The sequence below is a fragment of the Pezoporus occidentalis genome, unplaced genomic scaffold, assembly GCF_034315485.1.
Source record: "Pezoporus occidentalis ecotype Australia unplaced genomic scaffold, CSIRO_AGI_Poc_V1 ctg75, whole genome shotgun sequence".
NCBI classification, from domain to species: domain Eukaryota; kingdom Metazoa; phylum Chordata; class Aves; order Psittaciformes; family Psittacidae; genus Pezoporus; species Pezoporus occidentalis.
The window spans coordinates 1,042,510-1,065,891 of NW_026916104.1; the positions used below are offsets into that span (position 1 = coordinate 1,042,510).

The window sequence follows — 23,382 nt, forward strand, 5'->3', positions numbered from 1 at the left end:
CTGAAGCACAGACATAACCAAAGCAGTTATTGCCAATGCTGGCAATAATCAACATCATGTTTTCAAGACAGCGCAGGCCCTTAAGAGACCCCAAAACAAGGGTGGGAGGGTTAACGCTGGGGTTTCAGCTCAGACCTCCACAGCAGTTTGGTCTGATCATACAGCCTATTTTTTCCACTCTCTCTCCTACAGTTCTTTAAATTAAAGCTGGTCTGGAGCAGGTGCTTTAAGTACCAGCAATACACAGGGTGCCAAACTTGCTGGTAAGTTCTGAGCACAATTTTGGTGATTGACAGAATTTTCTTTAACATTTATATTGCATAAAAGATTTGAGGTGCTTTACAAGTCCAGAAGCACATTAAACCTTTTACAAAGACATTCTGTGTATTAAAGAATGACTTCACTATATTTTGGGCTTTTATAAAACAGAAACCCAGCTGTGCTAATGCTTCTGAATTATTTTAGTAGCGTTTAAAGACCTGTTTTCATTGCTACCGAAAAAACATGTACAATATGAAAAACTGAGAGGCAGCATCTGAACAAGGGTCCTCAGATTTGGATCAAGACATTAGGAGAGGAAGAATATATTGAATAGGCCACACATTATTTGTTCTTAATTCTTCCATATTTTTAACAGGCTGACAGAAAAAAAGGTCAGTTAGAACTGTGAAAACTTTGTTCAGGGTACAGTTCTTTGTTCTGAACCCCTGTTTTAGCTTTTAAATTAAGCTGTGCCTGAGACAGCTTATATTTCCATTTACAAATCAAGCCTAGTGTCTTATGCACATAGAGACATGTGATCTCTGCATCCTGCAGAAAAGCAATGTTTCCAAAAACAGAAATGAAAAGCAAAATTCATTCAGCTGCAGGCAGAGAACAAAGACAGCAAACTGAAAGGCACAATAATAATATTGTTTCCATCTCAGGAAACATTGAAAGGTTATTTTTTTAATTGACAATTTGGACAGCTTTAATGCATGACTTATCAGGACAGAGGAAGGTTGCATTTATCAAGAAACTAGAAAGCAGAGACTGTTCCTGAATATAAAGCACAAAACCATGCCAGATCTCCACGTCCCTATGGTTTGGACATCAATAATAGTCAAACTGTTTGACTCTTTCCTTACCACCAACAGACAACACCGATTTACAATTTGAAGGTGCCACTCTCAACTTTGACAGTGTCTGTCTCTCTAAACTGTGTCTGAGAAGATACCTGAGAGGAGTTAGCAGCAGCTGCAACTTGGCATGCTCAACAATACTCTGCCCATTCCTCCCTCCCACCTCCATTAACTACTGAAAATTTCTGAAGAATTTGCTCAAAACAAGTAACATCTCAAACTTCCACTCAGAGATTTGAAATGGCCCTTTTCCCCACTAAGTTTACTTTAATTTTTTAATTACAAGACATAGCAATTCCCTACGCCAGCATAAAATCAAGTTGCGTTTCAAAGCTTCCCTAAGCAGTACACCCCCTTCAGTGATTTAGCTGAGCAAATGCATAATAGGCCTGTAAGGAACTGAAAATATTTCTCTTGCTGCATGTGGGAAAATTTGTAATATTCCTGGCAACAGCTGCCAGGTTTCTTAAGACCATCTAACAAATTAGATACTGGCTATCAAATGAGCATGCTAAAACTCTTCAGCATTTAAAGTCCTAACAAATGGTAAGATTTCAGCTGTTATAAAAGTTTATAGTCCCTTGACCAACCAGTTCTAATTTAATACACCCTTAGCCAACCTTTCAAAGTAGGCAGCTTTCAAAAAAAGATAGAAGCTTATTTTTTGCCTCAAGAAATCTGAATTATGTTAATGAAAACAGTCCTATTTAAAAACAAATCAGGGTCAGTCACCCAGAAGACAACAGATTTAAGTCTCATTTCCATCACAGGCTACACATACAGGCAAAATTCATTATTTATACAGACTTTTTACTGAGTGGATGTCAGTGCACTTAATTAAGTCTCCAAGCAGCCACAGAACTCTGTTCCTTTTGCAGCTGCTATTCCAGTCTACAGCCTAAGGTCATATCTGTAAAACTCTCCATTTCATAGAGAAGCACTTGTTTTCCTGCTTCTGCCACTGGTGCAGAGGCCTTTGCTAGGAGCTCCTGGCATCTAAAGCATCTTTGTACAACACACAACTTCATAATGAGAAGTCGCTAAGTGGTAGCCACGTAGCTTTCCTCTTTGTAAAGAGCCAGCATAACCCAATTTTGTGCTTTAGCTAGGCCTTCATCACTGCACATAAGAGACTGTCCACCTCCAAGCACAGCTGGCTAATGCACACTGACTGGTAGTCATTTCAAATTAGCAACATCATTATGCTAACAAAGGGTAAAATAAAAAGCAAAGTACCTTGCTGGAAGTCTCAGTTTAGTTTAAAAGATAACCTAAAACAACGGCAAGTGTTGCAATACGAGCGACAGAGTTTGCAAATGTTAGGATGTAATGAAACACACTGGCCGAAACCAGCCATTTGGGTACCTTACAGAGAGGCAGTATAGACAGCAATTCCATGCAACTTCCCAATCTGCTGAATTTACACAAAGAGAAGGCCAGCATACCACAGAGACAATGTCCAGCTTCACAACTCCTCAAGTCCATAATAAGCACAGAAATTCTTACTGGCATCTTCTAGCACACTTTCCTACATGTGAACTGCATAAAGCATCCATGGTTAATGACTTTTGAAGGAGAGGATGGAGAGCTAAATTCAGTATCCTTTACCAAAAACACCAAAGTTGGGAAGAGTAAATAAATGGAACTTAAGCCATGCCCAACTCTATGAGGAAAAAAGTTGCAAATTTCCTCAAAAAACCACAAAGTTACCATAAAAATCTCTAAGCATTAGAAATACTTTTCTGGGGAGGCCCAAGCCTACTTAAATCAATAAAGGATTTCCATTCATCACATTTATCTCAGTATAACACGTGTGGGTCTAGACTGTCTGTGTAAGCTCTGGGCTCTAAAGTACTTGGGAAAGGTTACAGCACTATGAATGGCTTAAGTCAATTTCAGTCCTGATTCATCTCAAACCAGTGAAAGTGCTGTGTCCACAGAGGTCAATTTCCTAAATATTTACGATTCAGGAGTCCAGATTTCTTTCTGTTTGTCTGGAGGGTTTGGGGAGCATGTTACAAATAAACCAACATGCTTAGAGGTACTTCAAATCCCTAACTCTAATTCTAAGCAGCTTTTAGACCAATAGTTGAATCAGTAATAGTCCATAGCCAAATGAGTCAGATACTCCACTTCTCCCAAGTTCATGTATTTATTACCTTCTACACTACTGAGCAAATTTAACATATACATAATTTGCACCACAGAATCTAACAGGTGCATTGCAGCACAACCACTTCACAGGGTTAATTAAAGTTTCACATCTTAAGGGTATGGATGGTTTTGCCCTGTTTTAAAGACATTTTTCACAGGGACAGATTTATACATATGTGCACTTCTAGAATCAGGCCCTAACAAAGCTGTCTTCTGGCTGAAATATCAGCTTAATATGATTTTTTTTCCCCCTCTAATTATCGTTACTGGAGACAAATTTTGTATTTTAAGGCAGGTTAATCATAGCCTCTAGTATTATTATAGTAGCACGAATAGAGAGATCTGATCTTAGTTTTGTAGACTCCTGCAGGAAGGTATGTCTGCTCATCAGCAGCATGAAACCATCACATACCTACCTAAGCGTAACAGTATGCTTAGAAACGCACATGAAGGCATCTAGATTTCAAGGTGACTGTATGAAAAGGCACCTTCAAAATAAAGAAGTGGGGGAACAGCCCACGCCGGGTCTTTAAAGAGAAGAAGGGAAAGCAGAAGCTGGGAGAGGGCAGCCAGGGAAGACGGAGACCGTAGAGCCCTGTTCCAAACTGGGAGGCAGGGGACAGCGGGGCACATCGCTTGCCAGTTGCCAGCCCCAACACCAAGCCTACCCCCGGGCCCCGGCCCCCGCGGGGCAGCCATGCTACACAGTGCCCGCAGCCCCCGCCCAGGGCGGTGCGGTGCCTCCCGCAGCCGCCGCGGGAGCAGGTGCGCAGAAGGACATCGCTGCCGGGGAACGGCGCCCGCACCGACACCGGTAAACCGGCTCTGCGCCATCCCTCCCCGCCATCCCTCCCCGCCATCCCTCCCCGCCATCCCCGGCGGCATCCATCCTCCCTCCCTCCCTCCCTCCCTCCCTGCCTGCCTGCAGCTGCCCGGCGCAAACAGGGCGAGCCCCGCAGACCCCTCATCCCCCTGGCCGCTCAGTAAGGCACCGACCCCGCCGCTCAGAGGAGGAAGGGGTCGGGTTGATGCCGCCCTGCCCCGCAGCGTTCCCAGCACGGGCTCCCTACCTCAGCGCGCCTCACGCTCCGCTCCGCTCCCCTCAGCCTGGCGGCGGCCCCTACCGGTAGGAGCAGGCGCGGCGCGCGGCACCCTCCCCTCCCTGCGCGCGCAGCCGCCAGCGAGCCGCTACGCGCGGGGAGTCCCGGCCGGTGCCGCGGCGCCAAGGGGGTGAGGCCGGGGGGCGGCTGTGCTGCGTGCGGGCCGCCCCGTGTGGGTCAGCGCCGGGGCTGCACCGCGGAGAACGTTCCTGCCCTTGCCCGGGGCCCTCCTCAGGTCACCCCCTTTGAGAGACGGCGCCTGATGCCCTCAGGGCAAGCGGTGCCCCGCCGGGTGGGTGACTGTACCCTCAAACACCGCGCCAAAGGACAGGCCGCCAAAGCGCAGTAGAGGCATCCGTGTCCCGCGTGCATGGGTAGGGAGTGGTGCATGCGTCCTCCTTCAGCCCAGGGACCGAGGGAGGCACAATTGTTCCCTTCACATTAGGTGTTGGAAGAGTAGAAGCTCGTTTATTCAGTTTTCGTCATATAATGGGGTGGGAAACTTGTGTCCCTCTGCCTCACACACAGGGTAAGTGCAGGGAGTAAATAAAGCAGGCAATTTAAAATGTGGCTGCTACCTCATTAAGCAGTCAAGCCACCAGGTAAGGAGTCCACCAAACCTGGCAAAGCTATGAGGGTGACCTCATGGCCGGGGACATTTCTGCTGGCCACTTGAGAAGCATCACAGTGGGGTCCTGCCCCTGCAGCAGCTGAACCCCTGGGGACCTCTCAGCTCTTGTGGTGCAGCAGCACCAGCACTGCCAGGCCCGGAGCAAGGCGGCACTGCCATCCCTGTGTGGCATCACACTGAGCACAGCATCCCTCGGCTGTCGTGCATGGAGTGGGTGGCCTGTTCCATTTGCCACATGGAGCTGTCCGGTCTGTTCAGCTCACAACCTGTGCCTCGTACAGAGGTGAGAGTAGCTTCACTGCTAGGGGTAACCAATGTGTGTCCCCAGCTACTCGGTTAAACTGCACGGGTTTAGGAAAACAAACATGGTTCACTGATGTGAGGCATCACCTTTGTGTTTCAAGGAAAGGAACCAAGGAACCTTGCTGCACGCTGCACCAATGCCTGCCTCAGAAACACTTAGTGTGGAGGAGACTGACAGATATGTTTGATGGGAAGACGGGAGGGTTAAAATGAAGCTGGTGACAAGGTCAGAAAGCCAAAGCTGTGTGGATGACAGTAGACAGAACAAAGAGCATTCAAAGCCAGAGCATTTCAGTGCCAGAGCAGGAAGGAGCAAGTGTGTTAGATAGGTGCAGCAGCATGGAACTTGGGGAAGGCACAGAAAATACAGAAATCTATAAAAGAGCATTGTACCTAAGTCCAAGAGATTTTACACTCAGCTATTGCCTCATTTCACAAGTTTTAATGCTTTTTGCCAGCAGAACTAACTACCTGGAAGAACCCTGTCAGCATGTCCTCCATAGTGCTGCACAACTGGGCTGGGTGGTCAGAGTTGGGTTCCTCAGGATATTTGCTTTTCTTCCTATTTCTCTTCAGGATCTTAACTCATTAACAAGGGGCAAGCCAGACTAACACGTCTGCAGAAGCAGCTGCCACAAAAAGCACAAGACTGAGAGTCAGTCCAAATTTCAGTTAGTACTACATGTGATGCACTCCTACAAGGTAGGAATCAAGACACTTAAATATCATACTGCTTATTAGATCAATAGACCTTGTTTAGTAATCTGGCAAAAGAAAACCAAAATGCATGATCTGCATATGGGATCCTACATGAAAAGGAAATTTAGAAGGAAAAATCCTGGAATCATATGCAGCAAAAAGACTTTCAACACCACAAGCAGCAGAAGGATCCAGGGGTCTGCATATGTTCAGAAACTATGGACAAGCTTTGGACACTTGCTGTCAAACTTAATCACAGACCAGAAGTTGTAACTTCATCGTAGAACCAAAAGAGAAAATAATTTGCTGTTCCCTGTCTAAATCTCAGTGAATGTGAAACATTGTGGCATCTGCACCTTTTGGGGGTATATCAGTAACCTGAACAGGGACTAATTTAGAAGTTATTACTTAAGACCAATGCTTTTCATTTTTACACGCCAGGCTGATCATCAGCAACATGGGGACCTTCACGCTCTAAGATTTTCCATTGCATATTTTAAGCAAGACCTTTGTTTTCCTCTGCTATAAGTTTGCTGTCATCAGAGTTACAGTTCAATGTGTGTTGCAATAGAAAAAAGGCTGGATATCTCCTCCTTACAATACCTAACTGAAAGGTGATTTGAATCACTGAAAGGCTGAGGAATTTATACCAATTTAATCGTAACAATTTCAGTTGAACATAACAACCCAAATTCTTTGCTCTGGAGTTACATCAAGGATTAACTGTGTCACAGGCAGCTTGCTTCTTAGAATCGGAAAGATAGCCGATGAAAAGAGCAGGTGCAATTTAAAAGGAGGTTTAAATTATATCCTGTAACGCACAACTTTGCATTACCCGTATTATGCTCACTTAGATGACTAAATCTATTCTCTAATTACACTGGAGATGATTATGTCTGAGTATAATCTACCTAAGAATTATTAGACAGTCTACAGAATGATTACATACTGGCAACACAGAAATCTTTGAGGCTTCCTTTCTGTGCAAGCTGTCATGAACTGTATAAAGCAGCAAGGATGAGTGGTTAGAACATGGTCCTGGGAATTAAGAGGGCCTGGGGTGTGTCATTCTGCAATAAGCTTGCTGCTTGGCTTTGGATAAATCTTGTAACCTCATAGCAATTAAATTACCTCATCCATGAAATGGGGAGAGCATTTACTCACAGCTGTATCTATGAAATCTTTGAATGGAGATTGCTGTGTAAACAGAAAATACAGAAGTATAACAATTAGGACAAAGCCACAATGCTTGTTTATTGATTATTTGCTCTTTGTCTTTAATAACATAGCAACAGAATTTATGGATATTAAAAAGTGATTTATTTCTTCTATAAAAAACAAGTTTCCAATTGGATGAAATATCAAAGAAGGAGTGCAGGAAGGACACATCTTTAGAAAAGGGAATTTCAAAGAACCTTTATTCCATGTTTTATCTGTGAAAGGAAGAGACCAGAAGGCAAATACAGCAACACACAGCTTAAGTTACAGTTTATTTTTGTTCTTTTTTAAACAGCTCTTTAGTTTGAGATCAAAGCCTATTCAGCAGAACTAGTACCCCAAAATCCTCAAGACACTGCAGCACTAATCTTTGATTTGTCATTTCCAAAATACTTTTTTCTGCAAGTTCAAGACAGCAGCCACGCAGGCATATTGCTAATGGAATAGTTTTTCTCAGCAGCATTTGGAATGAAAGAAGTTGGCTTAATGCAGATGGTGAAAAAGACCATCTAAGAGTTGAAATTATATTTTAAAAATTTACTGTAATAGATTTTGGTAAAAGGGTAGTGTATCCAAGAAAGCCTTCGTGTCAATATTCCTTTTTACTGTTCCAAGCCACTGTCCTAGTCTTGTTCTCTCCAATGGAGCACTGATTTGGAGTACCTAAAAATCAGATGAACCAATTTTTAGGGGTTGCACAGAGTAAGTGAACCTACTTGCTGCTAAGTCAGAATTCTAATCTTATACCCATAAAGGCATCTCACTAAATTTAAATGGTTCCTCTCACAGTGAGTGATAAGAATAAAGTAACTTCTTATATGTCTCAGGTAGAGTTAGCAACATTGAAAAACGCTGCAAGACCCTAGATAACAGTTTCACCATAGACCAGTAAATTCAACTGATGTCATAAAATAATGTTAAAGAACAAAAAGTATCAATAGTGCTTGGGTGTTCTGGGTTTTGTATATAGTCATATTCATATGCTCCAGTCTGGAGCAGAAACTTGATAGTACTTTTCCCATGCTGAAGGTGGCTTTAGCCATAATAAAGAAAGAGGGTGGCAGGTGCAATATTCTGATGTGAAGATGTCACCCGCTCGGCTCAGTGAATGTTCAAAATGGAAACCAAAAGAGAAATCGTGGCTGCAGCCCCTTTATCTAATTACACCACTGAAGATTAATCTATGGAAACGGCTGCAGCTGCACATAAGATGTCATAGTAGGCACAATGGCAGGCTGAGGTGTCAAGCTCTTATTCGTGAGCCACAGAAGGTGACTAGTTTCTTCATTGCATGAGTAACATGACAGAACAGAACTATTTTGTGTCACAGGGACAGAAGATGAAGTGCTGCAAGGACTCAAGTAATGATTTACTAAAATAGTATCAGTTCCTTGATTTGTTTTCATGTTTTTCTTTGTTTTAATTTACAGTAACCAGTGACAACATACTTATTTTCATAACCCTAAAAGGTACCACAAGGCACATTTTTTAGTATTGGCTTATAAATTCTGTGAGCCTGGACCTTTTTTTAGTGTGCTAGAACAGAACCTGTAACAATAAGGCTAAAACACTTGACAATAGCTTAAGACTCATAAACAGCCGAGGTGGGTGGAAAAAGGAAACCTGTCATCCTGAGAAGATAAGCCAGCAGTGACAACAAAGAAGCAGAAAATAGAGACAACAGCATTGCTTTCTTATGCAATGACCCTGTTAATCTTCATGTATGCTTCCCTTGTTACAATGCTGCCTGTACAGAAATGCTGTAGCAGACCAATGAACTGGAAAAGGTGTCTCACTTCCCTCTGCAAGAAATGTGCTGTAGTAACTATGTGCTATATAGTTACCCTTTATTAAAATTATATTAAAACTCAAGCATAGTGTTTCACAGCTTAGCATTATTCATAAAATTGCAACAGCTTGATCAATACGTAAGACAAAAAACAGTTCTAGTGTTATGCAGGCGATACAGGAATTCACTAAAGTGACTACATACCTGAAGCAGCTTTACATTTTGCATTAGTTTGTCAGGTCCAAATAATCCATGTGTAAATTGCTGTAAATCAAACCACAGCACTTAGGGAAAAGATCAGACAGTAATTCAAGGGACAGAAAATGCCACTGCGTGATTTATCAGCCATCTGGTGCAGTTCAAACAGCACTCAATCAGGAAAGGTTAGAATCTTCTGATTAGTTACCACAGCAACAGGTCTGCTGAGTACATGTAAAAAGTTATGCATGTATCAGGATCAGCAACCTTTTTCCCCCCTCCCATACACAGTACACTGGGGGCTGTGAGCAGTGGCATACTTTAAGGAGGTCGCCTCGATGTTAAATAGTTTTCCTTATTCATGGAAGTGGTAGATATCTGCAGGTGGGAAGGGACATCTGATAACATACCTCAAACTTTTGAAACAAAAAAGTCCTTTTCACTCCTGCACTTCCAAAGGACAGGAAAATATATATTTTTTAAAAATGTCTACAACTGAGTATCTCAGTCATAAAAGATCTCACATCTACATAAATGTCCTTGTCCACAACATACAACTGGAAAACAGTAGTTCATAGATGGGGAAAATAACAAAGCTCAAACTGTATTGTACATTTCATGCTGTTTGCATGTTATTCCTTATGTACATATTTTAATAAAGAGACGTCTACAATAAATTACCCAGGTGTCCTGGGTTCAGCAGTAGCAGTCATTTTTCTCCTTAGTAGCTGGTGCAGTGCTGTGTTTTGACTTTCAGCCTGGGAACACAGCTGATAACACTGATGTTTTAGTCTGACCAAGGACTTTGTGAGGCTCATGCTCTGCCAGGGAGGAGGGGAAGCCAGGAGAAAGCAGAGACAGGACACCTGACCCAAATTGACCAAAGAGATATTCCATACCACAGCACATCATGCCCGGGATGTAACTGAGAGTTACCCAGAAGGGCTAATGGACTGCGGGGTTAGAGGAAGTTATCGGTCGGTGCTTGGTTGGGCTGGGAGGGCAAATTATCAGTCGGCAGGTGGTGAGGTGTTGTATTCTCTTCCCTTGTTATTTCCTTTATCATTATTATTATTGGTGGTAGCAGTAGTGATTTGTGTTATACCTTAGTTACTGAACTGTTCTTATCTCAACCCGTGGGAGTTGCATTATTTTCAATTCTCCTCTCCGTCCCTCTGGGAGTAGGGGGAGGGAAAGAAGGGGGGGAGTGAGTGAACGAGATGCCTGGCTGGGTTTAAACCACGACACGCCCCACCTTGGGCACCAAAAAGAACTGTCGTGGTTTAAACCCAGCCAGACAGCTGGCAGAGCATGAGGCTCAGAAAGTCCTTGGTCAGACTAAAACATCAGTGTTACCAGCTCTGTTCCCAGGCCAAAAGTCAAAACACTGCGCTCCACCAGCTACTGAGAAAAATGACTGCTACTGCTGAACCCAGGACACCAGGAGTTTTTAAACTTCCTTATATTAGATGTGGATGCCAGAAAAGAAAAACTGGGTAGTACAGAGAGCTATTCCCCTGTCTATTTCACCTGTGATTTCCCCCAGCACAAGAGCCCCAAGCCTGCTCCTGGTTTTACCCTCAGGCAGTGGTGTGACAACACAAACTGACACTGACACATCCCTGTGCTGCCCTCCGGCAGCTGCCTGCTCAAGAAGCAAGGTGTGAAAGCTCAAAGCCACCAGAGGTCTGGCAGAGCATATTAATTGGTGCTTCAGAGCTCACCTCAGCAGCCCACCTTCACACAGCTCCACCACTGGATAGAGGGCTGGTTGTGGCTGTTTCCAAAGGGTGCTATGGCTCAGGTTAACAATAACAGGATGTGGTATCATATGAATATGAGCATTGACTGTTTCTGCTCCATACGTGCTCCCATTGCAGTTTGTGCTCGTTTGTCAGCTGCAAGATGAGCACGACGTGTCTCAGAGCCTTGCTTCAGACTGAGTTCTGCAGAGGCACAGCACCGAGTTATTTCAGAGTGCAAGCCTACATCGAAATGCCCATGTGACTATGTTAAGCCCAGCTTTTAACCTGACTAGTAACAGTGACATTAACAATGAGGACATGATGGCACATAAGGGCCACAATACTGTATGCAAATGTAAATTCTTACCTTCTGTTAAAAGGAAGGTACATCGCCAGTCTTACCTCTCTTAGTGGTCAGCAGTGCTGAGAGTAAAACCCAGCAGGTAGTTAATTTTCTTTAAGCTTGGATTAGTCTGTTAGCTATAGCCCTATAGCTTCCATACCCAGAGATGGACACAGGGTCACCAAAAGCATTCTGCATTGGATTTATGGAATGAAAACCTGTTCTCTAAAGACATATCCCAGCAGATTAGAGAGACCAGAGCTAAGCTGTGCTATTTACTCCCAGAGAGAAAGCAGGGCAAGCACGCAAAAGAAATAGGTATTATCTAGTTCACTATTCAGGGAAAGAGGGAGAAGAGGGAACATCAGTTGCTTTAAAGAAAGCTCAATGGCAGTAACATGTAAGAGAACAGGACTGATTTAATTCTTTCAGTCTGACTCCCAGATGAGAATCAATTATCCTGCACCATTTAATCTCCTTAAGCAGGGCATGCATGACACAAACTAGAAATTAGAAGCATTGTATCTAATATGAAGAGCAGTTCTTAATGGTAGTTAGCATCAGTCTCAGATTTTTTTAGAGGGAAACATAACTGGGAATTGGGAAGCTCTGAAGAGCTGGCTACACCAGCTTTCCACAATCAGCTCTTCAGATTTTTAAAGTGGATTTGTTCATTGTTTACCTACTGGAGATGCAGAATGAAAAAGGGGAAAATAGAGAGGGGGAGAAGGAAAAAACAGGAGAGAGGGAAAGGTAGAAAAGGAAAAGAATGGAAAAGAAAAATACTATCCCTGTGAACAACTTCCAACCATCCATCAGGAATGTTGCCTTCAGAAACTTTGCACAACATTACTTACCTGACAAGTTCCAAACTATCCCTTATGTTCATGGCAAATTTCTCAGAGAAACCCATCTCCAACTTTTTTTACATCATTGAAAAGGATAAAAATACCACATGGCTCTTAAGTGGGTGCAACCCCTAGTTAAACCAGCCTGCTTTTGGAACAGAACCAAAAGAAGTGTGATAATAGGAAGTAGTTCCAGCTGAACCCCCTCCAGGCTGGGAAGGCTAGTAATGAAGGCCCTTGTCTCCCTACATACAAATAGATGAGTTTCCTACCAAGCTTTTCAATTAACATTTCTTGTGTGAAACTGTTGAAACAATCAAGCACAAGCATAAAAACAGAAGCAGGATACCTAAAGAAATATCCTTTTTGTCAAAGAATTGTTTTTCCTATGTACCAGAAGAAAACTAGGGCACAGAATGTAAGCACTACGATTAACTTTCAGGAGAGGCTAAAATTATCCAGGATTATACAAATACATGCAGTTTGTTTTGGTGTTGGTTTGTTGTTTTTATTTTCCTGGTACTAAAACCAATTCAGTGTCAAAGACAAATGAAGGGGTTTGGGGTACTGGGTTTTGGCTTTTTTTTTTTTTGGCAAAAGCTCTATGACGAGGCCAATGTATTTTTAAAAGCAAACTCAACATACCTATCCTGAATATTCTTTAATGGATCTTGGAAGTATGAATTTAAGCTTTGTCCTAAGAGTAAAAATCCATATAGGATCTAGCTGAAGCAGCGATTTCTAATCAAAGTCAGATCAGGAACTAGACTCATTATTTGCAGTAGCTGTATCGGTGGCTGCCAGTGTTCTTTCTTCCAAGTAAGCAGATGCCAGAGAAACTAGGAAACAATATCTTTTGTATTTCTCACATTGCTCTGTAAGAAATACAAAAACTCTCTCACGCACCACTAATTTTGCTCCTTTTCCTTGATTTTTGCTCCTTTTCCTGGAATGCCCCAAAGCAATGAGCTCTCCCCATCCTGCTGATACTCACCTACCACCTGAAACTGTGATGTCTGTATCAAGGGGTAAACCACCTTGTATCTAACAGCAGAAACAATGGGGGGTGTGGGGAGCATGTATGACAAAAGACAATTGTAATTTAAAGGCTGACCTGTACCACCTATTTTTACACTGAAGTACTTAGGAAATATGCTATGGATCATTTCTGTTCTAAATGTCATGAAGAAGAAACTATGGTAGCAGTTTGATATGTACTTAACACTGCAATTTTATGACTGTCACATAAAGCACTCACCAAAACAACTCCACACTGGGAACGTTACTGGCAGCACAAGGACATAAGGTACTGAAAAGTAAAGACTTAAGACCCAATAAAGTGATTCCTTCATTTTCAACACTGTTTGCCTTGTCAGTTGATCTTGAAGAAGAAAGCTTTAAAAAACATTTCAGACTATAAGCACTATTCCTGATACTTTGCCAAAAGCTTTCTTGTGTCATTGCATTGCATATCAAGAATTTTCAAATAAAGGAACTCTGAAGACTGCTTCTGTACCTACAGAAGGCAGCAACTCCCACTGTAATTGTTAGGTTGTGGCTGTGAATGACAGGCTGCAGTTCTAAAAGCTATCAGTACATATTTTCCTATAACCACAAAACAACAAGAAATGTATAAAGAATGCTCAAAGAACAGGGGGAAAGTGCACTGTATGGAATCCTCTCCACTTTTTCAAATGCTGCATTTTACTGACAATGCACACAATGAGGGTTTGTTTCTTCTTCAATACACCTTGCACTTCACACACAAGCCAGCCAAAATGATGCTGGGTACCACTGAAGTTCCAGTATTCCTCATCCCCTCAGGGGACAGGCAGCTGCCTGTTCTTGCTCTCCTGCAGGTAGCTAGCTGGCTCCTGCTGGCACTGCAGCACAATGCCTGTGGATTCACAAACAGATGCAACTGAGGTTGAGACAAGCAGTGCTCTTTCTACCTAAAAAAAATCCCTTCATCTTCACAGAAGGACTGTAACAATAGCAAACAGTAAAAATGTTGAAGTGGCTTCCCAAATCTGCTGCTGATCCTGCACTTTTGAAATCTTTTCTCAGTTCAATTTCAGAATAACACAGCTACCAAGAAGAGCACTAAAACCAAACCCCATCCACTCATCCAGGATAAACCTACATGCAACACCAAATAAAACATCTTGGACCTGCAGCTTTAATGCCTGCTGGCATTAACAACTTACCTGCATGTTCACTAAAAGTTATTTTTATGAAATGCTTTAAAAATCTAAGCAGCAGATAATGCATATGTGCATTTCGCAGCATTCACCAGCTCCGAACTCCTACTTAATAAAAAGGAAACAACAGCTGCCCTTTACTGAAGGCACATACTGGCACCCCATTTTAAGCTTAGCTTGTTATATATTTGGTCAGTCATCTGGGCTGAGTTTAATTTCATGCTTTTATGCTTTCATTCCCTGGCCAGATGTTCACAAAAAACACAAACACTGCAGTCACCTGAAACCCTGACAAACCCAATGCAAGTCTCAGTTCTGGTTTTCTCAGTAGTGCACACACAGTATTTCCCCTTTGGTTGGGTACCTGCCAATTCGCACATCCTAGACACGGCTGCCTGAAGGGTGAACTTCATACACTACCAGCTCTCCTTGCTCTAGGCTACGCTAATTGCCTAGGCTCCCCATGTAGTCAATAGTCGAACTATTCAGCAATGCTTCTGTCCCAACACATGAACAATACACATGTGACATGTTGCCCCCAGATATCAAGTGCTCCGGTGACTAATCAACATACCCAGCACAGAACATGCAAGCAACTTTGGGAAAGCTGAAATCAGGCAAGCTTAACAAGGAGAAAAAAATATCAATGTGCAAAATCACAACTGGTACAAAGAGCTAAATTATTCAATATTCCCTCACAATACAAGAATCAGGATTGGCAACAAGTCTGAAAAAACAAAGGGAAGTATTTTCCAACACTGTTCTACTGTGAAAATCACTGCCATGGAACATTCAAGAAAACTAGACAGCATTGAGGAAAGACCTAAAGGTTACTGAAGACAAAATAGGTGGCCACAATTCCAAGTAGGCCGTAAGCCACAGAGTACCAGAAGGAAAAAAAAAAACAAACCACAAAAAACCCCACAAAACTCCAAACTACTGCATGCCTTGACACTTTTTTTATGCCAAAACAGACAATAACCTGTAAGATCCATATGCAGTCAAACTGTTTAATAAGGTAGTCTTCTAATACTTGCTTGCAACACTAGGTGGCAGGGAAAATACCTACCCCATATACAGCATTTGAATGTAGAATCTCACTTGGCAATTCTTTACTGAGGGTGGTGAAATGCTGGCACAGGTTGCCCAGAGAAGCTGTGGCTGCCCCATCCCTGGAAGTGTTCAAGGCCAGGTTGGACGGGACTTTGAGCAACCTGGTGTAGTGGAAGGTGTTCAGAGACCCATGTATTGCTGGTGCCAGAATAGAGGCCAATTCCTTCCCTGAGCTACCCTGCCCTCTCATTTAAGAGACCATAGGAAATTGCAAAATGATTCTTCCTCTCCAGAAACAGTTTAAACACATGCAAATTGGAGTTGAAATCCTTATGGTCTCCTCCTTCACGAAAACACAGCACTAACATTTACTTCATGCCTCTGTTTTTTCTAAAAAAGTCACTTTATTATTTAAAATTCACATCATTTGTGTGCTACTTGTGCAAATATTGCAAAGGGCAATGACGAAACAAGTTCTGCAACTCAGGCAGTCACAAAGCAGGCAAGCCAATGAGAATTGTTCTTCAGGCCATACTGATCCTCCTGTCAGTATGCTCTTCCCCTTCTGGATATGGGAAAAACTTCAGACTTGTAACACTGTGCTCAAGATCTTCCTCGGAACTTGAAAGGGACTGGTATGACCTTTCTTCATAAATGCAAGCTCTGAGTTTCAAAACAAATGTAAAGGATATCACCTCTGCACTGCAGCATAATTTGCTATTTTCCAAATTACAGACGTTTCCTAGAATCTTGCTGACATTAAAAGTGAAAGTCTGACATTTAACTCCTAGTTTGTTCATGTAGTTTAAAGAAAAATGCAGACAATTATTGGTTGCTAATACTTTACCGTTAGAGAGACTTTCAAGAGCAAAATCAGGACAGGGTAGTCATTCATCTCATTCAGCTCTGTATCAGTTTCTCAGCTGTATAAAGAGATGCTGATGCCTTTCTAGTGCATCTTTTTAAAATCTGCAGGAAAGAAAGCAAGGTCAGCACACTGCTTTTTAACCAGTGACACTCAAGAAGGAAGGGCAAGTAATTTAGCCACAGAGTAGAAGTCATACATAAAGGAGTCGCTGAAAATGAAATCACAGAAAGGCACTGAACTGGATTTTGATTTTCACAATGTTTGATAACAGGAAAGTTTGTTTCATTTCTGAAAAATAAGTTAATACAAAATTTAAAAAACACAGATGTGCAAGTCTTTTCTGCATAAAAGGAGGTACATTTCCATACTTCAAAATAGTTTAAAACATTTGTACATAATGAACAGAAATTCTTTTATATAAACAAAGAGTGTTTCTTTGCTGACAGCAGCTGTCAACTCCAAAACACAGAATTAAGTCGACAAGAGAACCAAACAGTCTGAGTCACTGCCATTTGTGTCAAAAAAATAATGCCACCCTTTTCTATAGCTCATCATGCTTGTATGTGAATTCCCTTGCAGATATAAACCCATCACTGTCTTCATCTTCTTTATCAAATATGTCTTCAACCAAAGCATCATGCTGGGTGTCATTGACCACTGCTCCATGCCTTTCAAATTCTTTCTTCAAGTAAATTTTCACCTATTAGACAAAAGGTGAGAGATAATGTTTTTAGGCTTACGAAAGAATTGATTATTACAGTGTAAAGGAGGGCCACTATGTCCAGGATTGTACTATTAGACAATAGATACCTTCCTTCCTATGCCGCTGCCAGAGCAATACTTGTCTGACTGGTTCTGCAGCCCTGATCAGTGATGGAAGACTCCAGTAATATAACTGACAGTAAAACTAGGGAAGCAGTTGCCATACCTTTATGATATCTGACTGAAACATGAGCCAGGAAAACCTGTCATCTGGTGTCTATACACTAAAGTATAAATAGCTAGGCAGCAGTTATCAGCTACCAATTTGACCAGGCCCCCAAAGAGCTTTTTCACATCCTAGCACTTTAACAAACCAGTAGATGTAAACAGCCAGCCCAAATATATACAGAAATCTGTCCACAATCTCAGTGTTTGCTGCTGTCATGGGAACTACATTAATAAGGATTTATTTCTAGACATCTCAATTTTGAAGGACAAAGATTTGAGGTAGCTTTAAACAGACTAGTGGAATAGTTATTTACACTAAGCTAGTTACTAAAGGTAAGCTGATACTGAAAAATAAAGAAATCTATTGGTAAGGTGCAAGAAAATATGCGAGCTGAAGCCATGCAAGAAAGGCAAAGCATAGAAAGGAGCTTAACTGTTGAGCCAGGAGTTCAAGAGCATTTAGCAGGAGGGATACTAACATGAAAAGGCATAAAACAAAGTCAAAAAAAGCAGAGAACTGGAAAGCAGCAACATAGAAAAAGTCATCTTCAAGAAAGAACAAAGACCCACCCTTCCTCACATGACTGATGATCACCTGGCCAGCAATGACTTTTTGGGTGTCTTATCATTCGTGGTATCAGTTCAGTAGTTATGCTAACAAATAGTTACCTATATTGTGCATCACTCGATAAATAACTGCCTTAAGCGTTCTTAAATATCATGTATTCTGCTTGCAGAGTTGCTCTGTGCACAGTAGTAGCTAAAGATCTAACTTACCTTTAGATGCCTCCCTCAAGTTAAGCTTTCCTTATCCCACTATCCCATCCTGTTAGTTTTGCTCAAAGAAGGGTAACCCACTCACCTCTTGCTTGGACAGTTTCCAGTCATCATTAAGATCCATCTCTTGAAATGACTCATGAGATCGTGGTCCATTCCTAATTTCTAGAAGGTCAATGTTGAAAATCAGTGTACTCTCAGGTGGAATTTTTCCTGCCCAAAATGGTAAACATGAAGAGAAGTTAAAAACAATTACATATTCAGTGCCATACAAAAAGCCATATGCCTCAGATAAATATTCCAGTAATCCTACTACTGTAAAAGCATCTTTCAATTGGAACTGAAGAGGATAAGTAACTGCAACAGTGATAACTATTTCAAACCGTAGCCTGGATCCTGAGCAGCCCTTACAGTACACATACAACCTGAGATGCAACTAGGTTTGTTGGAGACGAGTACATGTTGATGTGAGCTCATATTCAACAATCATCATCACGGGTTTATCAGACCAATGTTCTTGAAATTTTTTTTTTCAAGGCCAGAGCCAGATAAAGTAGAAAACAGTGAAGGACATGTACATCCAGCCAGCCAGCTGGCCACAACTGCAACTTACAGCCAACACTGATGGACAGGGCAGCAAGAAGGGAGAGTCCAGTCCTCCTGACACACCATAAACCCATCAGTGTCCAAATTCTTCTCCACTGCCAACTTACACCTAGTACCTGCTAGTCTGGCACTGGAAAACTCTTCTTGCAGAGAAAGCCAGGACTGTCTGGACTGCTGCACAGGGCACTGAGCTATTTCCAAACACACAGCAAAACCTAAGTACGTGAATCTGCCCAAAGACATGTGTTGGCATCATGCCCTTTCTGAGGCAGCTGAAAGGACCGGTCATTTCCTAACAGCACCAACGACCAGCCCCCCCGCGTCACCACCCCTCAAGGATTCCAGTTTATCAGGCATTGGCTTTTACACTGATGTGATATGCCTTCATGACAATGGCTGAAGCTACTGTCAAAGACCTTTCTGCACAGCGCTTTGCTCTTTATATAGAGAAAACTTGAATAGGACCAAATATATTTCTATATTGGCCAGCAACATCCCCCCAAAATATTCCTGTGCCTTCAGAAGGCAGGGGAAAAAAATAATCCACTTCTTATATTTTGGAGCTATGGTGTTAAACACACCCTGAACTGCAGCAGTAAACAGCCTTGTTTGTTTTCTGGGATTGAATAAATTTATGGGATGAATAAATGTGCAGAAACTTCTGGAAATACAGGGCACAGTGGCCTGCTTAGAGTTTGGAACACGGGTAATTTTTCTGAGTGCTATAGAAAAAGGCATCTGACTCATCATTCAAGTCAGACAGCAAACAAGGTGGGAGACTAGTGAAATTACGTGCATTCAGAGGAAAGCATGAAGAAAATGGAGTAATTTGGTCTTCAAGGGCATAACTTGAATATAGCAACATAATTATTTTCAAATACTTCAAAGTGTTCCCAAAGCAAGTAATTTCTCACAGCAGTAGCAGTGTTTACTTGTTCAACCTTCTTTCACTAGCACAGAGGTGAGGTTTGCAAGTCTCCGAAGAACTGTAGTGCTTTACATATTAATCAAGGCAATTAGCCTGTGATGACTGTGAATACTGCAGCATTTAGTATCTCTTTGTGGAAAGTTACAGTTGTGCCCTGCATACAATCAGCTGACCACCACAAGTGTTGTGTTCTCTACTAGAAACGTGATTATTTCCAATACTATCTCTTGAAACCAACTCTTCTAGAAAAAAATATGTTTAAAAGGATACTTTCAAGAAAGGAAGGTATGGCGTATACTGCATGTATGGAGTACTATGTAGCATGGAGTAATATGAACTATTACTTAGCCTATGTTCAGCCTAGTTGCCTGAAGATCCACACACATAAACACTCCTCATTTCTAAAACAGACTCAGATTAATGGGAGAGGACAGCACCAGGAAGGATTGTATGTTCCAAGACATTTATCCTTTCTGCTGTGGAACCTTGTATTACCTTAAGTCATCATGATAACTGTTGTCAGTTAATAACTGCTCCAAGAAAAGTTAACTAAAACAAACCCCATAAAGCAGAAAAAATAACCATTGCTCAGGCTGTCACTCATTTAACTGCAAATTCCAGATTTGGCTCTCCTATTGGAACAGGAATCTGGAAATGTCTGAAATTTGAAAGGAAAAACCCCAAACCCATCAGTAGTAGCTAGGTTGAGAAATTACTACAAAGAATGCTTTTCTCCGTTTGTACACCATTCAATACATTTCCAGTAGATGCCAACATGACCACCCATGTGCCTTACCTATCTTACTGTCCAAACTGAAAATACCTAAAAAAGGGAAAGAATTAAGTGGCCCTGTATGAAGTAGTAAGAGGTGACTTTTCACTGTATCAGATAAGAACAGCAGCACCACAGGGAGCTTCTTATGGTTCTAAAAGACACCTATGAGCAAGAATGAGGCTTGTACATTCCCATTCATGAGGTAGTACCACAGAGATGCAACAGCCAAAAAGCCAACCATTACCTAAGCAACCACTTCCAGCTTGACTGTAAAAAGGGGAAAAAAAGGAAATAAAGCAAAGGAAAATAAAAAAGGAGGGCACTGTTGAGCACTGCAGGAACAGGGAAGGTACTCAGAACATACTGCGCAGCAGCTACCATCAATTCCTGGGTTTTTTTCCTGCATTTGTCATGTAACCACTTAAGGGTTGCTTCTGCAGAAAATAAATCAGTGAGAAAGAGCACCTGACTCCATCAATTCTTTCTTATTTAAGGGAATCAGCCTGGAAAGCTTGCTAACCTCTTAGGCCAAGAATAACAGTAAAATACAGAGATTAAAAACAACTAAGGGAAGGACTTCAGGTGTTTTACCTTTCCCTTCTTTCCCATAAGCAAGGGCTGGTGGAATAGTTAGCTTCCGCTTCTCTCCCACACACATGTCCTTCAAACCTTTGTCCCAGCCTTTGATAGCTTCTCTTATGCCAAGTGTAAACCACATAGGTTGACCATTGTTATGCTTGTGACTGGAAAAGAACAGAATAAAACACTTAGTCTTATACAGCAAGTTCCATAAAAGGTATGTGGAGCACATGGAATATGCTCAGAGCATTGATACATAATGAAAAACACATCACTATTTGGGACCTTGGCATTTCTTATAGGAAAAACACAGACTTTTAAAGTCTTTAAACCTACAGCTTGCATGACAAGGTTGCTTAAGAAGTAGGAAGAAATGAAACAATATCTACATGCTATTTTTATGACAACACTAAGCAACCCAAATACCCACCTTCACTTCCCTGATCACCTGTTTCCACTTTGATCATACTAGAAAGGCATTTCTACTTCAAAATCTATATTCAAGACCATGCGTATTTGGTAAATTGCAAATCAAAACCCAGTTTGGTCATGATTACAATATACCTTATAAAATGCTGGAAGAATTGGCCACATCTCTTCCAAAAAAGTCATTGGGAAATAAAAAACAGCTACATGACAGATTGTCTAGAAAAATAGAAACAAATGCATGCAAGACATTCAAGTTTAAAAAAGACAGACAAGGCCCTATCCCAGTTTAACCAGATGGTACACCAGGACCACTATCACTCTACCGACAGTTTTAAAAACTCCATTTGCTAGTTATGTAGGAAAGGTACTTAACAAGAAAACAGCACTTACAGAAGTTAGTCAGCAGCAAAAACTTAAAAGAGTGCCACTATAGCTCCTTTTAGAGAGGCAGGTTAACTACAAGAGAAAATTAGTGAGATTTTAGTTTAATGGCCTGCAAGAGCCGAAACATGCAAAACACTGTCTTTTTCAATACGTTCCATATAAGTAGATTTCAGACATGGCCTACAGACACTTAAGCATTTTGCTGTCTCCCGCTATTAACACTTCGTAGTTGTTTTACAGGAAAAGCGCCATCAGCAAGCAGTTGCAGGCTTTTAGCACTCCCTCGACTTTCTGGTTTTTCCTCCTACTTGCATTACTGTGGCTCTGGTATGTTGATTTGTCTGGTCGGGGGCCGGGGAAGAATCCGCCGTTTCAGTAAATGAAAAGCTGTCATTGTGCTGCCAGTAGTGAACGTGTATATATATATATATACTTGTTTGTTTTTTTTTAAATTAGAAGTACGCTTCTCCCCTAGAAGTCTGCTTTAGAAACTAGGCAGAAATTCGTGCACGGAAGAAGACTTATTAAACCACCGATATCATATACCGAATCCTGTGTCTAAGTTCCAGCAGAGGATGCTTAATATCTCCCCCTTTTAACAAATGCCACATGGCTCTACTTTCTACAGACTAACCAGAAAACAAAAGCTAAACAAGGCCTCTTTTATAGCCTCGGCTTGGCAAAGGGGAAGGAGATAAGTTTTACTATTGGTGCTCTTCTTAAACAGCACTACGACCCAGTGATTCCTAAACTGCCAAAGCATAAAGGTAAACCAAACTTTCTCAGAACAGGTGGTGGTGGCAAGGATCTCACTGACAAGTTTGTGCAGCGTTTTTTAAGCTATTTTAATTCAATAGCAAATAAACTCCAGGGCATGCCATGAACACACATCCACTGCTTTTGCTTCCTTGCACACAGGTAAACGCAAATTTTGGGAGGAAGATGTAACCGTATAAATAAAAATCCACCCGTCCTCAACAAAACACTCCCAACAGAGCTATGAGGGACGGACTGCTGTGAGGGGTGCGGATCCAGGCTGCCAGAAGAGATCACCTACATGAAAATAAAGGTATGTATCGAGAGGTATAGCGGTATTTCCCCGCTGAAGCTCACCCGCCAGCCCACTCTAAGGCGGGCCGCCGGGGCGAGCTACTTACGTGGAGTGAAACATGGAGCCATCCCTCTCCAAGTAGCCCTCGTAGTGAACCAGCATCATGTCCCCCCACTTGGTCCTCCTCTGGCATATGAACGGCTTCTGCAGCACCTCCACCTTCACGTCAGCCGCGGGGATCAGCGCCGCGGCCGCGCAGCCCAGCGCCGCGCCCAGCAGTACGGCCCGCAGCAGCGCCGCCATCACCGCTCCACAGCCAGGGCCCACCTCAGCGCCGCGGGGCCGCCATCCCGCACCCCTCCCCTGGGAGGCAGCGACCAGGGCGGGTGCGCGACCCCTCTCGCCCGTCCCGCAGACGTGGCAGCGGGCAGCCCCCGGCTTCCGACGGCCCAGAACCCGGGGTGAACCCTCTGATTGGCTCGCCTGAGAGCGAGCCCGGCAGAAGCAGCTGTCCATTGGGGGACGCCCCTGTTCGTCCCTCAGCTTGTCCAATCAGCGACAGCGCGCCGTGGGAGCGTGCGGGCCTCGGGGCTCCAGGAAGCGAACGTTAGAGAGCGGGGGAGCCCGGCGCGCCGCTCACACAAAAGAGCCG

At 42.6% G+C, this 23,382-nt stretch overlaps 2 protein-coding genes across 2 annotated transcripts in view; both read right to left on the minus strand.

The window, feature by feature from the left end:
- SCRN1 (secernin 1) overlaps positions 1 to 4,487 on the minus strand; it is a 34,913-nt gene extending 30,426 nt beyond the window's left edge. The window contains exon 1 of the mRNA XM_062602093.1: positions 4,346 to 4,487. The gene's annotated coding sequence lies outside the window, so the exon portion shown is untranslated. The remainder of the gene's footprint in view (positions 1 to 4,345) is intronic.
- A 12,023-nt stretch (positions 4,488 to 16,510) lies between these two features.
- Positions 16,511 to 23,261, minus strand: FKBP14 (FKBP prolyl isomerase 14). The gene is made up of 4 exons (XM_062602088.1): positions 22,837 to 23,261; positions 20,879 to 21,030; positions 18,064 to 18,191; positions 16,511 to 16,971 (listed from the first exon to the last, which is right to left on the minus strand). Exons 1-4 carry the CDS (start codon positions 23,244 to 23,246, stop codon positions 16,813 to 16,815), a joined length of 849 nt encoding a protein of 282 aa, XP_062458072.1. The 5' UTR covers positions 23,247 to 23,261; the 3' UTR covers positions 16,511 to 16,812.
- Between the last annotated feature and the right edge of the window lie 121 nt (positions 23,262 to 23,382).

Coding starts and splice junctions, on each gene's coding strand:
- FKBP14 (XM_062602088.1), bottom strand. CDS start 23,246: ATGGACAGCTGCTTCTGCCGGGCTCGCTCTCAGGCGAGCCAATCAGAG. Junction 18,192..20,878: donor TTATGGGAAAGAAGGGAAAG/GTAAAACACCTG, acceptor CATTTTGGGCAG/GAAAAATTCCACCTGAGAGT. Junction 16,972..18,063: donor GGAAACTGTCCAAGCAAGAG/GTGAGTGGGTTA, acceptor TTTGTCTAATAG/GTGAAAATTTACTTGAAGAA.